Here is a 23,409-nt window from a genome sequence, read left to right on the forward strand (position 1 = left end):
AAAAAAGACAGTTAAAAAAAATAATTAACTTTGAAAGACTAAAGAATCATGGTAAAAAAGCCATGAATTCTATGTGCAGTATTCCCCTAGCGCTGGAGTTCTGCCGTTCTCATTGATCGGTAAACTTGGTCTTGGCTGGCTGTTCTTGCTGATCTTCTGGGGGAGGGGCCTGTTGCCGTGGTTCCCAAATGTCTTTGCCGGAGGCAAAATTGCCCCGCCCTTGCCGGTCCGGGCTGAGTAATCTGCTCAGGTTTGCTCTCCGGAGCTTTTGTTCCCTGCAAGCTTTCCGTACAGCTTTGGAGGCGGAGAGTGAAAATGGCGGCCTCCCAGTCTCCACCCCGGAGGAGCCGAGAACTCAGGCCCCCCTCCTCAGCGAGCCCCCAGAGAAAAGCAGTCAGTCACTCCCGTCTCCCCGGTCTCCGGCCACACTCCGCGCTCACCCGGCCTGTGACCGCGCCTTTCTATCTGGCACCCGACCCCGGGTGGAGTCTCCAAACCCAGCAGATCCCCGCGGTGCGCTCCCGCACCTCTCCTCCCGGGGGAAGAAGGTGAGTCTCCCCGGATCTGCCGCTTGTTGGGTCCCTGCTGGAGGAGCTGTGGCCCGACTGTGCCGCGGATCACGGTTTATAGCAACCCCGAGCTGAGAGCCCGCGCCTGGGCTCCGTCTCTGCAGCCGGCTTCCCTGCTCCGATACCTGGGAGCTCTGCCGCACTCAGGCACCCCCGGTCTTTCTGTGACCCCGAGGGTCCTGAGACCACACTGTCCCGCGAGGGTTCCACCCCCCACTTCGCCACCAGAGTGACGTCCCTCAGCGGAGCAGACTTCTAAAAGTTCCGATTTTGTGCTCCGTGGCTCTATCACTTGCCAGAAGCGGCCGTCGGAGGCCCCTCCCCCGCCGTCTATCCTCCCGAATATCGCCTCGGATTCACTTCTCCGCACGTCCTACCTTCCAGAAAGTGGTCACTTTTCTGTTGAGAGAGTTGTTGCTCTTCTTTTCTTTGATCTCCTGTTGAGTTTGTAGGTGTTCAGAATGGTTTGATCCCTATCCAGCTGAATTCCTGAGAGGAGACGAAATCCAGGTCTCCTACTCCTCCGCCATCTTGCTCCGCCCCCCTATATATATATATATATATATTAACACATGTAAAGATACAATGTCCCAGGCACCTTTTCTTTTTTTTTTTAAAAGATTTTATTTATTTATTTATTTGAGAGAGAGAGAGAGAGCACATGAGAGGGGGGAGGGTCAGAGGGAGAAGCAGACTCCCTGCTGAGCAGGGAGCCCGATGTGGGACTCGATCCCAGGACTCTAGGATCATGACCTGAGCCGAAGGCAGTCGCTTAACCAACTGAGCCACCCAGGCGCCCCCCAGGCACCTTTTCTTAAGCACTAAAAAAAAAATGAGGAAATAAACCAAAATACATGAAGACTTGGAATCAAAGTAATGAAGAGCACAGCAAAGGAAAGACCTAAGATTCAAAAGTAAGCAATTCATTTCAGAACCACTGACTAGTGAAATCTCCAGGAGGGGTGGCACGGAGCAGGGTGGAACTGGAAATCGAATCTGACATGTCTCAGCATACTCAGAAATATATTGCTAGACTATAAAAGATCTCTTGGAGCATGTAGCAAGAAGCAGCAACAGAAGCAGAAAACCACAACAAAAAGCAAAATAAAATATTCAAGTCATAAAAATTAAAGAATTTGCCTGTAAGGAAATAGATTCTAAGTCATTACTTGGTTTACTGTGTGTTAGCAATGATTACAATTTGCTCAGTCATAATAAGGTAAACACTGAATCTTAATTTAATCAAGGAGTAGGATACAACTACACTGAGGAAAGATGGTACTATAAAGGACCTAAACTCTATTCTTTCCAGATAGTAAGTTGATACATAATGTTGAAAAATAATAAATAAACCTAAGTAGGATGAGACTGTCATTTGGAAATCTGTAGATAAATACCCTAAGAAAGAGCTAAAGGAGTTGAAAGTGGTTATTTTGGAGGCATAAGACCAAGGGATGGATTAAGTGTGTCAAACTATTAGAGTTTTCATTACAAGTCTTTTTGGATTATTTGACTTTTTAATTATTTGCTTGTATTACTTTAGTAAAATAATAAGTTACTAAAAATTAGAGTTGAATAAATAATAGAGATTTAAGTAAGTTATTTAAAGCCATAAAGATAAATCATCAATAAGAGAAAATAAAATTACATGAGACTGACCCTTGGAGAGAGAGAGGAGAGGGAAAAAGTCAGAGCTAGGTTGATCATTTTGTAGCAGGAAATCAAAATATATTCTTTAGAGAGAAAAGTCAAATGATAAAGTGTGTGCTTCCTTTTCAGAATGATTAAGTTAACCAGTAGAAAAACGCAGAACAACAGGACTTAGGCAGAAGGAGAGAAGAATTTCATTTTCATTTTTTATATATACCTTTGTAAAGCTTGAATTCTTGTTCATATATACACATATATCACTTCTATAATTATAATTATGTGTAATTAACTTGGAATTAACAAATACAAAGATTATGGCATAATTCACATCAGTGTGAAAATGTCTCCACACTGCCCTCCAGAGACTGCAGGGAAGGAAATATGGAAAGACTTGTATTTCAGAGATTCTCCTGAATCTTCTCTATAGCTTGGTGTCCAGATCTGGAATGGATGGCGCTTGGTGTATTTGAGTACATTCATGAATTTTTGGATGTAAAATTCCTGAGACTAGGGAAAGATGGTGAGCTAAAATGCTTTCCCTAATAAAGTGAAGGGAAATGAGTTTCTGGGGCAGTGGGAGCAAGAATAGATGAAGTCTGGCAAGGAGAGATTTGAGAAGGGAAAGTGGCAGACCAGAAAAGCCTAGAGACTGACAAGGTCATGCAGAGAAAGTCAGCCGGAAGATATTCCTGATGGCAGGGAAAGGCAATGGTCTTTTAAGATCACGGTTCTGGAACATTCACTGTGGAAGTCCTGTCTTGTGTATCCAGCCATATTACCCCTCTGTTAACTCCAAAGCTTTAGTCTAAGTCTGCTATAAAACTTTCTCATGTGATGGCTGTTTTTAAAGAAATCAAAGAAAAGAGGCCATGTTCTCTAATACAGATCAAGATGTAGTGGAGAAGCAGAGGCCAAGGGAAGTTAGCATAAGCGGAAATGAGACTTCAGAGGAGGCGAAAGATTGGAAGAAGAGATGACTGTCAGAAATATAAGTTTCCCAAGAGTATCCAGAACTATAAGAGGGACACATGAGGGACAAGCACTGAGGAGCTCCACCCAGCCCCCTTAGTCCCTTCTACCATTTCTGTGCACTTCTCTGCAAGCTTCTGGGTGTTCTGGTTTCTCATGGTCCTACCTTCTCTTCTGTTGATGGAATGCCCCTCAGGCTGCTAGACAGTTTTGCCCCACAGAGAGAGCTGGACGCCCTAAGAGCTTGTGCGCCCCCAGGGTGGCTCTTCACCAATGACTGACTGGTACTGCAGAATGAAAGCTCAGTTCCTTTACCTGGAATTGGGACAAAAAGTAAGCAAATTCACAGTCCAGAGTTCCCTTTTGGGACAAGGCTAAGCCACTTTCTGTAGGACTTGGCCCGATCACCGTGCTCGGCTCCTTCCCTGTCCTGTCCTGCTCACCCTACTCCTTTTCCTGTTTCTCCTTAGAACATGTCCTTAATAAATTACTTGCACACAAATCCTTTTCTCGGAGTCTGCTTCTGGAGAATCTGGTCTAAGAGAGACATTAAAACCATTTTAATTGAAATATTAAGAAAAGAGTTGAAGCCTTGGCCATACTCAAGGGTTGGGTGACACAAAGATTAGGCTTTCAAAGATTTTCGAGGTGGTTAATATTGGGTGGAAGGGATGTCAAGCAAAACCAAATGTAAAGAAGTAAGTTGTTCCAGAGAAATACTGGTGATCAAATAGAGAGAGAAAACAGAAGGCTTGGAGGAAGATGTGATGTTGGGCCCAGGCAGTGAAGGATGGGTAGGAAGTGAAGATGTAGGGTAAAGACACCTTAGCTAAGGCACAAGTATACATTTGCCAGGACTACATATACCTCGTGATACAGTAAAACAGAAAAGGAAGTTAATTAGAGAAACATTAGGAAGTGATTGGCATAGGGTCTAATTTTTCATTATGTAGGCATCAAAGTGAAAACAAAGACACCGGGTTTTTGATGGGTCATTATTTATTTCTGTCATTCTGCCATGTCCAGGACAGCAGAAGCATAGGCTGAGCAAAGATCAATCAAGAGCGCCGCATTATCGATGGCATGAAGGGTATCAACAGATTCTCCTAACACGGGTATTTTTTTTCTTAGTAAACAGTACTTAACCAACGATTAGTAGACTTGCTAATGAGAGAAATATACCTCATTCTTTACTTTTGTGGGAGGAGGCGGGGGTGTGTGTGGTGGTGGGGGATGTGCTGGTTTCTAAATGGCGTTCCTTTTCAAGTCTCACTCTTGCTCAGGTGTCCAATCTCCAGAGACAGCTTATACACCTCCAGGGCCTTTTTCACGTCCTCTGCGTAGGGGAGACACTGTAAGAGTTTACTGCCAACTAGCACTTGCTCACAGCCCATCTGGAATTCCTAGAAGAGATAAAAGGCTAGATTTAGAGACTTCTCTCCAACTGTGAATGTATAGGACGTCTTCAGGATGCCTCACTGATGACAGGAAAACTAGAGTATCAAGCCCATCCTCAGGACTGGTGGAGGAAATCAAAAGATACTCTGTCTCAGCAGAGTACCCGGCACTACACCAGCACTCCCCCATATGCTGTGAATAACTGTTGAAGCAGGGAAGGAAGGAGGTTGCAGAAGACACCTAGGGGGCTTCTTCACGGACAACTGAAGGAATAGTTCCAACAGCTATGCAAAAGCATAGCGTGTATTGTAGAAAATACAGGGCTAGGGGCCGGGTCACCTGGATCTATGGGACCCTCCTATCTAGGGGCTTGGTTCTTCTTGCTCTAAAATGAGAGAATTAGAACTTGCTTTAACGAGTTCACCAAGTGCTTTGAGGCTGATTTCCAAAGTGATTTAAACAATTCGTGAGTCCTGATACAAGTCAGATTTCATCAGTGTTGGTTGACAGTGCTCTGATACTGGCTACAATTTTTAGAACATGCCAGGACATCCTGAAATGTGTGCCACTTATCCACTTACACTTGGGCACCGCTGGGAATCAGATTCCGCTCTCTGAGCAGGTGATGCTTTGAGAGCCAATCACACCATAGCCATCATCACACTGAACAGTAACGTTTTCGGGCTCAACATACTGGTCCTTATCCACAGACAGACCTCCATTTTCAATCTCTGGTTTCAGACAGAGAGCTGTAATGGAAACACAATTTTGATCATCCTGTGATTCTCAGAATAAAATCTTACAAAAGTGAAGAATCCTGAGGGGATGAGAAACACTGGTAATAAATTATACCTGCATGCTCAGAGGTGTTCTCTACCTCCATTGATTGTATGATTATAACAACAAAAATTAATAATAGTAATGTTATGTTACATACTATTCTCTACATAAAACACTATTATTTTTCTAAAGATTTTATTATTTATTTATTTATTTATTTTAGAGAAAGAGAGAGGGAGCACAAGCAGGGGAAAGGTCAGGGGGGTAGGGAGAGAGAATCTCAAGCAGACTCTGCCCTGATCATGGATCCTGATGCAGGGCTTGATCTCACAACCCCGAGATCACGACCTGAGCTGAAACCAAGAGTGGATGCTTAACCGACTGAGCCACCCAGGCATCCCAAAAACACTATAATTATCTCCATTTGGCTAGAGAGAAAAATTAGGTACAGATCATTTATGTGACTTGTCTAAGAATGCATAGCTTTTAGGTGACATGATTATGATATAAACCTAAGGATTGTGATCCTAGAATCTGAGTTTTTAAAACTGCTATATCTCAAAACCTCACTCTTTTCATGATCTTAAGTATGTAATTTTTATTCACATACCCTTAACATCTTCCTGTGTTAAATGAAAACAATGGTGGGAAATTAGCCCCTTGAGTTGCTATTAGCAGTGTGATTTTAAAAAGGCACACCTAATCTTGGTGGTCAACCAGAAGTCTCTTATTAGGCCAACTTCATCATGAGAAGATGAATGGCATGTATGAGGCTCTAATGGCGATATCAGATACCTCAAGGAGGTTTGGAATTTATCCATAAGAATTGTCGTTTAAAATGAAGCAGGTGCTTACTAAAATGTTGCTAAATCCACACCGATTGTCTCAAATTAAAAATTGCTATCTCTTTGTGCAGAAACAGAACCATACATACACAGGCACTTGAATTATGCCAAAGGTAACAGTGGGAACTACAGCCCATTTAATAAGTGGTACACAATTAATTGATTATCCCCTGGGGAAAACCAAACTTCGACCCCCACTTTAAACCATAAACCCAGGGATTTCAAGTGGGTTGGCGATATCATTGTGAAAGGTAAAACAATGAAACTCTCTGTATGATAACATAGGGGAACATTTTTGTTGTATTTTGTTGTATAGAATATTGCCTTGTGGTAGGCAAATATTTCTTAAACAAGACACAAAAGGTCCCAACATCAAGGAAAATATTGATAATTTGAAATAAATTGGAATTTAGAACTTATGTTTTTCAAAACTAGAACACTCATATCCTACTGGTAGAAATATAAATCGCCATGACCACCTTTGAACAAAATTTGGCATCATCTACTAAAGATGAGTATGTGTATGCTCTACAAAACAGCAATTCTACTCCTGAGCTTATTCCTAACAGAAATGTTTGCACATTAGTACCAAGAGACATGCACAAAAGTGTTCATAATAGCCTAAAACATGAAAATCTCCAACTTTTAGAAAATATGTAAAATGTGGTCTATTCATCCAGAGGAATATTATAAAGCAATGAAAATGAATAAACTTCTCAGGAAACAAACTGAGGGTTGCTGGAGTGGGGGGTGGGGTGGGAGGGATGGGGTGGCTGGGTGATAGACACTGGGGAGGGTATGCGCTATGGTGAGCGCTGTGAATTGTGCAAGACTGTTGAATCACAGATCTGTACCTCTGAAACAAATAATACAATATATGTTAAAAAAAAAAAAAAGAAGATAGCAGGAGGGGAAGAATGAAGGGGGGGAATCGGAGGGGGAGACGAACCATGAGAGACGATGGACTCTGAAAAACAAACTGAGGGTTCTAGAGGGGAGGGGGGTGGTAAGATGGGTTAGCCTGGTGATGGGTATTGGGGGAGGGCACGTTCTGCATGGAGCACTGGGTGTTATGCACAAACAATGAATCATGGAACACTACGTCAAAAACTAATGATGTAATGTATGGTGATTAACATAACAATAAAAAATTTTTAAAAAAAGAAAATGAATAAACTATCACGATGTGTAAGAACATAGATGATTTTCCAAACCTAATGAAGAAAGAAGCCAGGCACAAAAGAGTGCAAGCCTGATTTCAATTATATAAAGTTAAAAATTTGGCAAAACTAATCCATGGTGTTAGAAGGTGGAAGAGGGACAATAAAGTATCCCCCAAGCTGAAAAGGCACTTTGAAACCAAAAAACAAAGCCGGCCACACCATACAGTTTACAGAGAGTTTTATTCAGGGTAACTTACTATTGGGGGTGGGGGGGAAATAAAGCCGACAACGATCCAGGTCCTGTACAGCTATTCTCTAAAATCAGTCCACAGATTCTTTAGAGCTAGGGGACATTGTAGTAAGGGACATTGTGGGGAGATCCAAGGGTTCATGTGCACCTAATTGACAGTTAACCCTTAATTAGATCTTGTGGAGTCATCTATAGGTCAGGAAGAGGAAGGACTATTTTATCTCTAAGATTCACAGGAGGCCAAAACGAGCCTCCCCCTACACGGGTCTTGTGGGCATTTCTGAGGTATGTATGTTAATCTCCAGTGGGCCTGGAACACATAACCCCATGAGAGGTCGTCAAGCGAACAGGAACAAGATGGAGGGCCAAATATGGAGTCAGTATTGTCAGCACTCCTCCACATGGTGTTGGTACAGTGACCTTCCTTGGGGAGGAGAGTCAGGAGTAACTGAGGGAAGACATGCGATGCTTCTAGGGTAGGTTCACGTTGTGATAATTGTTGACCTTCAAGATTTGTACAGATTCTGTAGTATGTTACATTTTGATTAAAACTTTTATGAAAACAAAGCAAAAAGTGGTCCTCTAAATTACGTCTGAAAACAAACACTTTGGTAGTAATGGTTACTTCCAAGACCGATAAGCTGGGTGATGGTTCAGACTTTAAAAATATTATACCATATGCATGTGTTAACTACACGAAATGAATAAATAAGTACAATTAAAAAATTGTAAGTGTTGGGGCGCCTGGGTGGCTCAGTCGTTAAGTGTCTGCCTTCGGCTCAGGTCGTGATCCCAGGGTCCTGGGATCGAGCCCCACATCGGGCTCCCTGCACCGCGGGGAAGCCTGCTTCTCCCTCTCCTACTCCCGCTGCTTGTGTTCCCTCTCTCGCTATGTCTCTCTCTGTCAGATAAATAAATAAAATCTTTAAAAAAAAAAAAATTGTAAGTGTTTACCCTAGCTGGGAAGAGACTCTATGGTCAGAACACTCACAGAGACTCTACTTTTTAAAACAGGATAATCAGTGAGGTTGAAGTTACCTTTACATTCAGGGGCTGGAGACGACCAGTGGGAGTTCCTGCAGGTGATTTTAGACTCTCCAACCAGAACATATCCTTCATCACATTCATATTGCACCACAGTAGTATAGGAAAAAAATGAACTCATGTCTTTATGGGATCCATGGGCAATGCTCGGAAATATTCTGCAGTCTTGAATGGTAAAAGAGAAGGGTGGAAGACAATGAGCTAGAGTTTAATTAACAATTCAGAGTGAGGGATTCTTCTTATTTTATAGAATGAAGTCATTAAATTATACTGCAGAGGAATATTTCATTTCCTTGACAAAATCAATAGGAATGATCTACTGAGATCTTAGCTACTGGCTAGACACTGTGTTAATCATTTTATATATGTTAAACCAATTAATCCTCACACTAACTCTCCGAGGCACTATGATCATCATTCCCATTCTAGAGAAAAGGAATCTCAACCTTAGAGGGGTCAGATATTCCACAGAAGGTCACAACTATTAAGTGCCAGTAACATGAATCAAACTTAGGGATTAAGCTCAGGTTTGTATCAAAGTCCACTGGTACTTTCTGGAATCCTGCTATTTTCTGCTCTCTGTAATGATCATTGGATGCTTACTTTATAAAGCCATAAAATGGAAGTTTTGGTTGAAGAACAATACTCTAGCACAGTCAAGTAACATCCCATAATTGATAAAGTAGGTAGCTCAGAATCTGTTAGAAAATTCTTAACACCTTCACCCAAATCAAAGGCATTAAAAGATTAGGAATTTAATTTTTAAATTCAAATTAGTCCCAGGTGAGGCAAATGTGTAGGTGCATTTCTCCTTCACACTGACAGAGGGGCTCTAAGGAGCTCACTGAGAAAAGCTACTATATCTCTTTGCAATTTGGAGAGACATTAGAAACAGTGACCTAGTATCAAGCTCCTGCCTGGGAAATCTAAAATGCAAAGGTGGGCTGTCTAGTGGCTCTGCTGGTGAGGGCGAAGGACAGATTTCTGCTGCTTTGAGATTGGCCCATACTCCTGACATTATTCGGAACAAAGGATGAGTGAGTACTTCCAGTGAATTGGAAATGGGCTGCATGAAAAAGACAGGCCTAGTGACATTGTCTTCAGGCCTGTGCAAAAGGACCTCCTGAGGTGGGAAGAAAGCCTCAGTAAAAATAAATGCCCAGGAGTCACTAGGTCTTTAGGAGATAAGAAAGAGGAAGTGATCAACCAGAATCGGAAATGGATCCCAGGATCAAGCAGACCAGGGAATTGCAGTTAGCAGATCCTCAGTGATGATGAAGGACCCATCAAAAAACAGCAACAACAACAACAAAACACAAGAGAGAAAGCAAGCTTGAAACACTCTTGATGCAAAGAATCAGCTCAGGTCAAGCACTGTTTCCCTTACCTCTGCTCCTTCAAAGCTTCAACTCTGAAGGAGTTGCTCTTTTAGTAACAAGGAAAAAGAATTCACCTGTGTATGAGTCAACAGTTTCCATATAGCATTTCTTAAACTGCAGATAAGGCCCCTCCATAGAAATATAAAAAAATAGCTCTTAATTTTTATGACCAAACACACATACAGAGTCCTGTACCGACACTTCTCAGGTAATATCAAGGAGGCATACTTGCTATTTACTTACAAAGATAAGATGTGGCCATGATGTAGGAAAGATGTTAGGGTTCAAAGCCAATGGCCAAGAAAGAATTCTTGAGACATCTTTGGTGCAAAAAGGTGATTTTATGAAAGCATGGGGACAGGCAGGAAGAGTTGCACTGGGGTCATGAGGACTGGCCCATTATATACTTTCAAGTTGGGAGGGGGTTAGGGATAGTGTAAGTCTCTAAGGAATATGGGAGCAAGATTTCCAGGACCTTGAGGGGGCTAGCTATTGTTGGGAAAATGTCATTTATTACCATCTAATAAAACCTTAGTCATGAGACCCTTTGATGATGTATATCAATGGGCCATATGCTTGGGGGATGAGTGCCAACACATATCTTGGGGGGTTTAGAGATAAAGGAAGTTTCCAAAAGAATTTTTATATGTTAAAATAGGCTTACAGGATCCTGGGGGCGGGGGGGAGTTGGGCTAGGATTGCCTTTTGCCCTTAGCAAAGTGTCAGCATTGAGGCAGCTGAGTCCCTAGAGGAACGTCACTCTGCCTGTTTTAAGGACTTGTCAGTGAGCTGTAGGTAGTAAGGAAACTTAATAATTTTTCTTCTGCCTTTGTTTCCCATATCAGTCACATACATAGTTATACCACATGTCTATACCAGTCACTCTAGAGCCAGATTAGGAAAGGAAATGAGTTCTATAGGAGAAGGTGTTGGCAGGAAGGAGGGAAGGCCTCCAGGAGTAAGCTGGAAATAGGTCTCGAAGGATGGGTGGAATTTGAGTGGTTGGTAGGAGATAAGAGAGCAATACTGGGGCAGTGAGCGAAGCCTGGCATCAGAAGCTTGTTACTGTGAGGGAAAGGAGCTTCCGGTTAGAGCTGACAGACATTAATTACCATTTCAGAGGGTTGGGGCCATGGGAAATGGGAAGAGATGAGGGAACAGAAGGAAAAGGGGGAAGGGAAATGGAACCATGAAGAAATAATTAAAAGACGTTACAAATTTTATAAGGCCTTCCCCTGTCACCTCAGACTGTACGAGAGGGGAACTCAGAGATGAAGCCGGAGAACTGGAAAGTCCCCTGAGCATGAAGTCCTTTATCCTGCCACTCAATAATAAATAAACATTGCCACTCAATAATTTTCATGCATCCGATGTGAAAAATCCTCTTCCAGGTACTGCTTCCTTAATTAGCCCATGCTTGCCCCCGACCACTCTCGGTGATGAAGAAAGCATGGCTTCCACATTTTTAAATCAACAAGCCAGCTCACCTAGGAGCATTCAGCTATTATTTTAGGCTTGGGGGTTTTTCCTCTAAACTATCTCGAATCCTCAGTTTTTATGCCACGATAGCTGTTTCAGAGATTATGTTAATAAATACTTTTAAGTATGAAAATTAATTCTCTCAGATAAAAAATAATGTCAGCTAACAAAAGAAGAAAATATCACTTTGCTTAAAGGACGTTTCTATTTAAATAACAGAAAACAAATTCATTTCCACAGCAGCAGGCCTTCAATTGGTTCTGGTAAGTTCTCTCAAACACTTTTCTCATTCTGACAAAAATTTCCCTACATTTCAGTAACAGTGTCTTACATTTATATAATGGTTTACAGTTCACAAAGTACCCTATAATTTTACCTCAGAAAATTTACTCAGTATTTGATAATAACAGAAAATATATTTTAAAATTTTATTTATCATTAGTTTTTAATCCCAGTGTAGTTAACATACACTGCAATATTAGTTTCAGGTGTGCAACACGGTATTTCAGTACTTCCATACTACACCCAGTGCTCATCAACACAAATCCACTCCTTAATCCCCATCACTTATTTCATCCATCCCCCCACCCACCTACCGTCCTATAACCATCAGTTTGTTCTCTATAGTGAAGAGTCTCTTTCTTGGTTTGTCTCTTTTTTCTTTCTTTCATTGTTCTGTTTCTTAAATTCCACAGATAAGTGAAATCATATGGCATTTGTCTTTCTCTCACTGACTTATTTCACTTAGCATTATCCTCTCTAGCTCCATCCGACAACAGAAAGTAGTTTTGCTTTTTGGATGGAAATTATTTCTAATCAATCGGTAACTAAGATTGTGGATGGCATAGTTAACCTATTTGGAAAGTAAATTTGTTCTAAGCATCTTGGAGCATTGAAATATAAGAAACTAATTTGAAAATTCAAGATTATTCTTTGCTAAAGCAGCCTCACAAGGAATTTTGCATATCAACACTTTTCTATTCTAGACATAACAGCTTCTACCTGCATTAAAATAATTTCCTTTACATTTTAAAATTCTTCATTTTTATTAATACATAGTTCGTTATACTCTCTCAAAAAGGTTATGAATTACCACTATTTGACTATATTCAGTTAATTCTTAATTGAGTGCTTGTCCTCCATATCTTAGAGAAACTACCCTCCTTTCCCCATAACTACTGTACTCACCACACAAGCCAGAAGGGCACAGCAGTAGGGTCAAGACCCCAAAGAGGTACAGTGCTGGGAAAGTGCTCTGCGACTTGGGGGCCATGGCACAGAGTCTCAGAGGTGCCATACTGAGGCTCAGTGTTCTCAGACACTTGAATCAATATGAAGAAAAGAATTCTAAGTAACAACTGAAATGGTGCCTAAGCCAACATAACCAGCCTTGGCAAAGTCTCAGCTATGTGTCACTAAAGGGGAGGGACAGGGGGAGTGACCAGAAGACCAGGTGCTGAGCACAGCTCTGACAGAGGTCAGCTGATAAGGCCCCCTTCTTGGAGAGAGGAGTCTGGAGATGGATGGGCGAGGCCTCTGGGATTCTGTATGTGGTTATTGTTGTAATCCTAGACTCCCTTGCTGTTCAGATGGGGCACATGATGAGTTCCTTTCTGGATATATCCATGATTCCTCTCTGAATAAACAAGAGCAAAAAGGCACAAAGGACGGCAGCTCATGATGCACAGTATATGTGGTGGGTTCTACAGGAATTAGAAGTCATAGCATGAGAGAAAATAGAATGTCTGAGAAGTGGTGCCTGTTTGAGAAGTGGTTTCTGTGATGAGAAGTAGGTATAACTTGCCCATAGAAGAATGGATTTTTTTTAAATCTTGAAAATTAAATTTCTTTCTAGATAGCACATAGTCTAGGCAGAACAAAGTAATATGAGTCTCTAACTGTGAAAATACTCAAGAATCCAGTCCATACAATTACAATTATAATTATAATTACAATTACAATTATGATTACAGTACCTCAGTGGGAACCTCTTTTCCCTAATTCCTGGGTTTTCTAAGGTACATAAAACATCAAATGATTCACTCTGTGAAACTAACTATTCTAATGTGGAAGTTATTCTAGTCTGTGTTTGCAACGCAGAAAAAGCATGCACTGAAAGTTAAATGGTTGAAGATGATTAATTAAGGAGAAAGGAAGATTTCTTATGACTTTCAGAATATCTGAATGATGCTGGATCCTAGAGAACCTAGCATTTTGCTTCTAAGCACTAAACACAACTGGATGGAAGGCACATTTGTTATTCTTCTTAGATTGTTAACCCCAAGACTAAGTTTCCCATAAAACCATCTGGGATCACCTGGTTATTCATCCAGATCACTTCCTAAATTTAGTCTCCTTAAATGGGACAGATGAAACTACCAACCTGGATTCTATATCTTGCCCACCGACTGTGAATATCTGTTCCTTGAAGAGACAAAGATGGTTGTCTAAACAAAAGAGCAAACTCTGGAAATTGTCCTAAAGTGATCTTCACTACTCAGCTGAACTGGAATGATTGCAACATACCAGTAATAGCCAAAATGCTTATCTATCAGAAATATAATAGACAAAAGAAAGCAAGTAAATCCACTAAATAGTTGCTTCCTTTAAAAAGAGGAACCACAATAAAGAAAAGTAATTTAAATGATCAATCATCATGTTTTGTTAACCTGCCTTTAATCTTTAAGCATGTAGTGTACCAGAACTTTGCATAAATTATTATAATGAGACCTCAAAAGCTCCTGTGACATGGCTCTTGCCTGCCTTGTTGCATAGATGAGGAAACAGGTTCAGATAAATTAAGTAAACTGCCCCCTAAACTCCTCAGATAATTAGCGGCTTAGCCAAATTCTGAACCCAAGACTGATACTTAAAATCCAAGCTTATTCTTTAAACCAAAAGAATTTGTATTTTTTGACCAATAATGATTTTCTGTCAGGACACTGAATCAGCCATTTGGGAGTAAATCAACATCATTGGCTTTTACCCAAAGGTACGCCCACCCTCCAGATGCTGCTGGCACTGCAGTTAATGGCTTAGACCCATGACCACCAAAGCATGTACTGTGATGACAGGAGCCACTTCATTCCTGATATAGGAAGTTATACCCTGCTCCCTCAGGAGCAACCAATGCCTGACTGATCCTGGGATACAAAAGCTCTGATTCCTTGCCTCAAGTCTGGACAACTCTGTGGTACAATTGATGCTCTAGAGCCCACTGTGGGGCAGGTGAAGGTTACACTTAACCTGAGAGTACAGTTTTGCTCAGTTCCTTTCCCTCTTGTTGTTTCATTCCCTTATAGTTCCATCAAAAATTCATATGCATCTGAATCCCTTCTAGAGACACAGACTGAAGACAGTTTATACCACAAGTGGATCTAGGAAGCAAACTCTAAGAATGAGATTCTAGAATTGGATCACCCACCAGCCAACTGACAACCAAGACTTCATCACTGGTGAAAGGTGAAGTATTGATAGCCCTGGCTTACTGTAGCATTGCAACTATGAACATTTTCACCTGGTAGACTGTCATGAAGCATAGATGGAGAAAGATGCATTGGCTAGTGAAACATCTCTAATATTTGAGAGGTGCAGTGGAAATAGGATTGTGAAAAGGGATTGTAAAATTGGGTGGCTAAGTACTGTTGATGAAGCTCAGCAACCCCTTAGCTGAAAATGAAAGTTCAAGGCAATCAATCACAATTCAAATCCAAGTGTGAAATCCAGGAGCCCCTCCCTGCCCCTGTTAGTATTTAAAGAAATTCTTATATCAGCTAGCTTGGAGACTAATTATACTAAGGACCAGGGTCAGAATATAATCATAAAACAATAGTAAAATTTCAGTAAAAAATAAATTCTTAGCCTTGGCAAGTCTCTACTAAAAGTTTACCTTTATGGAAGGAGTGGTGCCCTTAGACTTGGCATTAGGATATCCAGGTAGATGCACTAGAGAACCTTGAACTCCAGATTTCCCTAAACCCAAAGAGCTTATAATTGGCCCAGTTTCCCTTGTTATAAGATAGTGCCCCTGCTCCTTGAAGACCATGCAGAGCAATCAAATACATCAGGTATCTTATAAGTTCATAACTGCTCTCCTCAAGATCTGCCCCCATTCACCTCCAGGCATCAGACCACTTACTGAAATCAAATCTCAGTATGAACTGACTAAGGGTAGGCTGAGCCTACTAAGAGAGGAGAGGAATCACATGTAGGATCTGTGAGACCTAGTTAGCATGTATTAGGAGTTGGGAGAGTATGCCTAGGAGGGGATCATAAAGCTGGACAAGGGAGAGTTTGTCAGAATGGGGACACTGTTCCATAACACAAGATCGCAATGCAAGTGCCCTGGGAGTCAGCTCTTGTGTGCTTCTGGGATGCTTTTGGAAGCTTAGGAAAAATGATGGTCAAAAAATGATATAAAGATGCCAGAACTGCTAAGGCAGACTAAGCAGGAAATGATTAAAGACTCAGAGAAGTAGACATGTTAGAATGATCTGTTTTAGGGGCACCAGGGTGGCTCCGTTGGTTATGTGTCTGCCTTTGGCTCAGATCATAATCCCAGGGTCCTGAGATCCAACCCTGCGTCAGGCTCCCTGCTCAGCAGGGAGTCTGCTTCTGCTTCTCCCTCTGCTCTTTCCCCTGCTCATGCTCTCTCTCTCTCTCAAATAATAATTAAAAAAAGAATGATCTATTTTATAAAACCAGAAGACCTACCAGCTATTTTCTTCATGAGAGCCCTGAGGATGTACCATTTACCAGGACAATAAGGAATGCCCCAGTGACAGGGACCAATATTATAAAGAAACTTTATTCTGGCCAACTATCTATAGGCTGCATTTTTGGTAGTAGATGCTATTATCAAATGTGGCCGCCTAATAGCAGTGGGGATTATAGAATCCCAGGATAGCAGGGCTAAGTAACAGCACTTAATCTTCAGAAGCGGATTGGGTGAAAAATACTGGAGGGCCAAGACTAGGTGATGCAAGAATGTGCCTAGGATGCAAAATCAAAGTAGGCACTTATTTTCAGGCTTGTGCAAGTACTGACCCTCAAAATGAGTGCCTCCTTAAGGATGAGGCATGTAAGGCAGCAAGGCTGGGAGGCAGCCAAAGGAGAGAACATCCTACCTGTAGGAATCTCTGAAGAGGGTCAATAGAATATGGTGTTCCTTAGGGTAAGGGTCTGTCAACATAGGTATTGCATGATGCATAATCAAAAAAGTTCAAGAATGAGTGATCCAAAGATTGAGATAAGCTACTCCAATAAAAAGTCATGATCTTTTGCCCAATTATGTTTTTTTAACTTGGCTATTTTCTCCCCCATTCTCAGACTTAAAGTAAGTACAGATCCCTATGAGGAAGGACCATGTAACACCAGAGCAAATATATATAGTAGTACTTCTCCAATCCTTTCCTAAAGGAAACTTGAATAATTTACTTTAGTAATTGTGCACTAGGATCTCTATAGACTTGTTGGATCTGAGCTGTCTATGATACCTGGGAACAAAAAGTATCACTATAACCCCAGTTAAAATAGAAGCTATAGGAGCCAGGCAATAAAAAGATCCCTAGTTCATGTTTATCTTACAATGATTCATTGGGCTTATGGACCCACCTGGCAGTCATTTCTGTGGCTCTCAAGTGTACACAGTTTGTAGGACCCTCACATTAGTTCTCTGACCTTTGAAATGAGAGCTGTCAAAGTAAGAAAAACTATGCAAAAAAATCTACAAATGATATTTAATACTGAAACACTGAATGATTTTCCCTTAAGATTAGGAATCCAGCAGGATATCTACTCTCATCATTCCTATTCAGCAATATATTGGAGGTCTAGCTAGTGCAATAAGGCAAGAAAAATAAATAAATGGCACTCAGTTTGGAAAAGCAGAAACAAAATTGTGTTTATTTTCAGACAGGATTGTTTATTTGGTAAATGCCAAAGAATTTATAGAAAACCTGCTACGACTTATAAAAGAATTTCATAAGGTTACAACATACATGATCAATGTATAAAAGTCAATTGTATTTCTATATACTAGCAATGAAAAATTGGAAATCTGAAATTTAAAAAGTACTACCATCTCAAGGGCAATATGCTAGTGACAAAAGCCATTTTCAAAAGATCACATACCATATGATTCCATTTTGTAAAACTTTGTCAAAGTGACAAAATGATAGAAATGGAGAAGAGATTAGTAGTTACTCGTGGTGGGCGTGGTGGGCCAGGGGTAGGGGGTGAATATAAATATAAAGATGTGGTTCAAGGGGGATCTTTGTGGTGATTCAATAATTCTGTAAACAGTGTAGAATTATACACACACATTGAGCCAATGTCAATGTCCTGATATTATCAATATTATTCTAGTTCTCTAAGATATAACCATTGGGAGAAACTGGGTGAAGGGCACATAGGACCTCTCTCCATTAGCCTTGTGATTTTCTGTGAATCCATAATTATTTCAAAATAAAAAGTTTTAAAAATGACACAAGCTCCATATGGTGCATGGTAGCTGAAAACTCCAAAGCATTCATGAAAGAAAGCCGAGAAAGCCTCATTAAATGGAGTAATATACTGTGTTCATGAGTTGAATTGAAAGACTCAACATTATTAAGATATCTGTTCTCCTCAAATTGATCTAGAGATTCAAAGCATTCCAAACCAAATCCCAGCAGATGTTTTGTAGAAATTGATGAGCTATTTCTAAAAAGTACATGAATAAGCCAAGGCCTTAAAATAGCCAAAACAATTTTGCAGAAGAATAAAATTTAAAAGACATACTTCCTGATTTCAAGATTTGTTATAAAGCTACATGATCAACACATTGTGGTATTGGCATAGGAATGGACTTATGGATCAATGGAAAAAAATAAAGTCCAGAAACACACTAACACGCATATGGTTAATTTTAGACAGAGGTGCCAAGGTAATTAAGTGGAAAAAAATATAGTCTTTTCAATGAATGTTTCTCAACAGAATAATTGGTCATCCATATGCAAAAAAAAAAAGAAAAGAAAAAGAAAAAAGAGCTTTGACTACTCTTACCCTTCACCATGTGCAAAAATTAACTCAAAATGAACCATAGACATAAATGTAAAACTAGCCAATTTGGGAACTACTAGTTTAAAAGAGAAAGTATTTATTTATTTCTCTATGTATTCCACAGTCTATTTTCATAACAGAAAGAAAAGCTTCTCCTGTGGAACTAATATTTTCTTTTACCAAACAATGTAAATATTTGCTTCATTATATTTTCCATTTTAGTTTCACTGAAAATAAGCAATAAAAATTACTATATAAATTAAATTTTAGAAAATTAACTTCTATCACTCGCAATTTTGATTTTTCATTTGTATTTTAGCAAGTTAAATTATGCATATCTATTATAAGCTGATATATTCTATTTTTTTTGAAATTATTGTGTTTCTACTGGGTACTGAGCTAAACATAAAGGAAAAAAAACCTACTTAAGAAAACTCTTTAGCAAGAAAAATTTTCAGTTATATAAATATGCATCATTTGTTAAGTATAAATACTCATAATGAATGATAATCTTATTTTAAAGCCTAAAAACATTGGCATCAGACATTTGATGATCTGCCAAAATGATGGAAATACAGGATTAGGAGCTATTCACAGGACTATTTGTGAATCAGAAATTTTTGGAAAACAGTGTTCCTTTTCTGATCATTTGTATCCCACATTAGAAAATAGCAGCTTGGAACACCTGGGTGGCTCAGTCATTAAGCATCTGACTATTGATTTCATCGGGTCTGATCTCAGTGGACCTCAGTGTCCTGAGATCCAGCCCCAGGGTCCGGTTCCTCACTCAGTGTGGAGTCTGCTTGAGATTCTTTCTCCCTCTCTGTATGCCCCTCCCAGCCACTTGCAAACACTCTCTCTCTCCTCTCTCTAAAATAAGTAAATAAATCTTAAAAAAAAAAAGAAAATGGCAGTTCAATCCATAGTCTCCATTCATATATATTCTCTTTTTTTTCATATATAAATTTTCATCTGAAATCTCTGATTTACCAACTTCCTTCTCCCCAAGATACTTTCTAGGGATAGCAAAAATCATTTCAAGAAGGAAAGTAGACATTATCAATGCTGACAGGGTGAAAGTAATGTTGCATTAGAAACAGGCTGAGGGGTTTAGGGAGAAGCAGAGAGGCAGTAATCTCGTTTTGCATGGTAGAAATTCAAGTTAATAAAGAAGGAGGCAGGAAACTGGAGAATCTTTTTCAGAAGAAACTGAACAGCAATAGAGAAGACACCAGTAAGCACTGATATTTGGGAAATCCTCTGAATGTGTCAGGCTGTAAGCTAAGTTGCTAAAACAAAGGCAGAAATTTATATCTCTCTTATGCCACAATCCAGAAGTAGAGACATATTCAGGTTGGTCAGCTGCTCTGCCCAATGAGGTCATCTGAGGGTAAGGTCCCTTCCCTCTTTGTCACTCTAACATCCCCTGGGTCATTTGTCCTCATGCGCATGGTGGAAGCTGGCTCACCAACACCCTGTCAGCATTTCAGAGTGAAAGAGGAAGTGGAAGGTAAGCAGCTTCCTTTTTAAGAAAGTGATTAGGAAGTTGCACCCATTAGGAGGTTGCTCCAAGGGAGCTGATATTTAAAGGGGTGAGGGTCGTTCTATTACTTAAAGGAGGTAAGTCCTGAAAATGTATATGGGGAAACAATTAGCAGCCTCTGCTATAGCTCCCAAAAAGAAAGAATAGCTTACTGATTAGTCTCCCCAAATACATAGAACTTAAATTAGCTTATGTGGGTCTTATTCTTAAGAATGAACATATAAGGGGTGCCTGGGGGGCTCAGTCAGTTAACGTCTGCCTTGGGCTCAGGTCATGATCCCAGAGTCCTGGGATGGAGCCCCTCATCGGGCTTCCTGCTCAGCAGGGGGCCTGCTTCTCCCTCTCCCTCTGCCGCTCTCCCTGCTTGTGCTCTCTCTCTCTCTGTCAAATAAAGAAATAAAACCTTAAAAAAAAAAAAGCAGAGACTAGAACTTCCAAAGAAACTATTATTAATATTCTATATGTGAGTAGGCATTATATCCATAAAGAACAGAATACTTTTTTAAAATGCTGTGAACATTTTATAAAATTGATAAAACAATTAAAATACAAAGGCAAGGAAATATTCCCAAAGAACATGGGGGAGGGGCAAAACAGAGTTGATGGTATAGGAAACAGAAAGAAAATATAAGAAAGTTATAGGATTGACAAAAGAGGTCCAACATATGACCAGTAGGATATCCATAAAGAAAAAGAAAAAATAGAGAAGAGAAAATTACTGAAAAAAACATACCAAGAAAATTTCTCAGAAAAAAAAAAGAATGAGTTTCCTTATGGAAGAAAAGGGAGAAAGAAAAAAAAAAAATCCTGTAGACTCTGTAATAAAAATGGCTTTTCACTTTTCAATTGCCATATTGGAAACTTGTACAAAGAAGATACTCTTTTAAAAAGTTCTAAAAGAAAGTTATGTCTAGCCCAGTTTTCTACACTCAATGAAATTATCAACCAAGTATTCAAATAAAGAGTTTCACATATGCAGAAGCTCAGTGTTTTACTTACTTTCTTATTTACTTTCACAGCATCAACTGTGAGTACATAGTATCATTTCCTAGGCAGCTCATTAAGGATGTTCTCCAGTAAATAGAGGAAATAAACCAAGGAAGTGGAGAGCGTGAATCTAGCAAAAGCAGAGCAGGAAGGTGAGTGGCAGATGTGAGAGCGCCCGCTCACACTGAAGCGTGTAGCAGACACTGCCGAATTCCTGTTGATAGCACTAGGGCTCTCCCGCACACTCTGGACAGCTCCGAGACATCAGTATCTGCTTTGTCTGCCCAGGCTTTTTCAAGAACCGCTGAAGGTTATTCTGACAACAGGACAGCAGGTCAAAAATATCAGGTAATCGGGGCGCCTGGGTGGCTCAGCTGGTTAAGCGTCTGCGTTCGGCTCAGCCGTGATCCCAGGGTCCTGGGATCGAGCCCCACTTTGGGCTTCCTGCTCGGCAATGGGCCTTCTTCTCCCTCTCCCTCTGCCCCTTCCACTGCTAGTGCTCTCCTGCTCTCTCGTTCTGTCAAATAAATAAGTAAAATCTTAAAAAAAAAAAAAAAATCAGGTAATTAACACTTCCCAGTAGCAGACCTTAATATCCTCAATATCTGTAGAAGTTACTGTATCAATACCCTAGCTACCTTGCCCTGTGAGAGGTATAAAACTTCATGGTTTCCCCACGGGTTCAGGTCACCCACGGAGGTCGGTGGCTTGACAATGCACCTCTTATTGGCTGCCTTGCCTTCTCTGTCTCACTGCTCCACTCAATTTCTCAAATATTCATAAAAACATTTTGAGCACATATAGAACAATTCATCAAGTATTCCGAGTAGATAACGCACTTAAAATATCAATTATCTAATTACCTGACACTCAATGAACTCAAGAATGAGTTTTTGCATGGAGAAAGCAATATGATACAATACAAAATATAGATTAGGTTTCCATTCTATTCTTCCCCCTGCCCTGAAAAAATATTTATTCTAATGTAAATGAAGAGTGGAATACCTTGTTTAAGATATAAAACTAATTCAAATAGCACTTAATAAAGAAAAGAAGTGGCGTTTAAAAATTATTATTTAATGATTGAAGACTTCTGAGTGAGGTTTGGTGGCAACAGAAAGGAGATGAGGAGGGTGTTGTCACTCTCACTAGTGGGAGAGGGTGAGTGAAAATCAGTGAGAGCGAGTCAATGAAACAGTTACCCGTATCTAACCCTAAGGAACTGGTTAACATCCTCTTTTCCGGGCCATGCAGACCTTGGAAGTACATAGAAAGCGCCACTGCAGGAAGCTGGATACATAAAATGGGCATCTGTGGGTGGTGTACCCATGCAGGTGATTCACCAGCATCTTGGGGATGGTGGTGGGGGTAAAAAAAATTTCAAGAAGAGACGTGTTGCTGAGGAAGAAGTACATGAAGCTGTGGAGGTGAGGGTCCAAGAGGATGGCCAGGATGGTAAGCAGATTCCCCACGCACCCAACCAGATACAGGCTGGAGGACAGACCAAAGAGCCCTTGCTGTTGCAGGGGCTGCTCAGGGAGGCCGAGGAGGATGAATGCAAAGATTCAGGTCTGTTTGTCCATGTCCAGGCAGTTCTAGAGCCAGAAGCAAGGGCGTCAACTGTGAGTGGACTCCTGGAGAAGAAACGGATTCTCGAAAAAATTAAAAAAAAAAAAATCAAACAATTAAAAGAGCCTAAAACTCAAAAAAAGAAAAGAAATAGATTCTGGCATTAATGTCCTGCCCCACCCCCCTACATCGTGCATCTCACTAACCCCCTGAGCCTCAGTTCCCTCATCAGTTTCAGGGGACTAATCATTCTAACCTCTTAGGATCATTACAAGGATTAAGTGAGAAAAATCTGTCTTAAGGGGCTGAAATCCATGCCTGACATACAATATGGGCAACTACTTTTGTTAGTGGGAATTTCTAGTGATGCTATCAAAATAAAGAGTGATATGTAAAATAAAAATAAAAATAAAATAAAATAAAATGGACATCTGTTTGGGTTTCCTTTGCTTACAATTATAAAGCTCCTGCTAACATGAGACTGTGGTGGTAATTGAGTTTTGTTTTCATTTTGGTTTTTTTGTGATACCTCTGCCCACCTCCTGATAAGGCAAAGGCAATTATTTTTCTGTATGTTCTAAAATTTATTTTTAATGTTTGGTATAAAATTATTCAGGCTCTTACCCTTCCTCTTCCTCCAAGCATCAGTAAGCATCAGACTGAACAAATTCCTCTCTTATAAATTCTTCTGATAAGGCTTTTCTGTGCCTTTTAGTCTCACCTACAACCTTAACAGTCTTCTC

The 23,409-nt window shown here is 40.4% G+C and overlaps 1 protein-coding gene across 1 annotated transcript; it reads right to left on the reverse strand.

The window, feature by feature from the left end:
* Positions 1-4,241: 4,241 nt before the first annotated feature.
* Positions 4,242-12,837, reverse strand: LOC118552022 (apolipoprotein R-like). The gene is made up of 4 exons (XM_078076874.1): positions 12,715-12,837; positions 8,663-8,833; positions 5,168-5,335; positions 4,242-4,591 (listed from the first exon to the last, which is right to left on the reverse strand). The coding sequence occupies exons 1-3, from the start codon at positions 12,821-12,823 to the stop codon at positions 5,187-5,189; spliced, it is 429 nt and encodes a 142-aa protein (XP_077933000.1). The 5' UTR covers positions 12,824-12,837; the 3' UTR covers positions 4,242-4,591; positions 5,168-5,186.
* Positions 12,838-23,409: the final 10,572 nt, after the last annotated feature.

The sequence above is a fragment of the Halichoerus grypus genome, chromosome 7 (assembly GCF_964656455.1).
Source record: "Halichoerus grypus chromosome 7, mHalGry1.hap1.1, whole genome shotgun sequence".
NCBI classification, from domain to species: Eukaryota; Metazoa; Chordata; class Mammalia; order Carnivora; family Phocidae; genus Halichoerus; species Halichoerus grypus.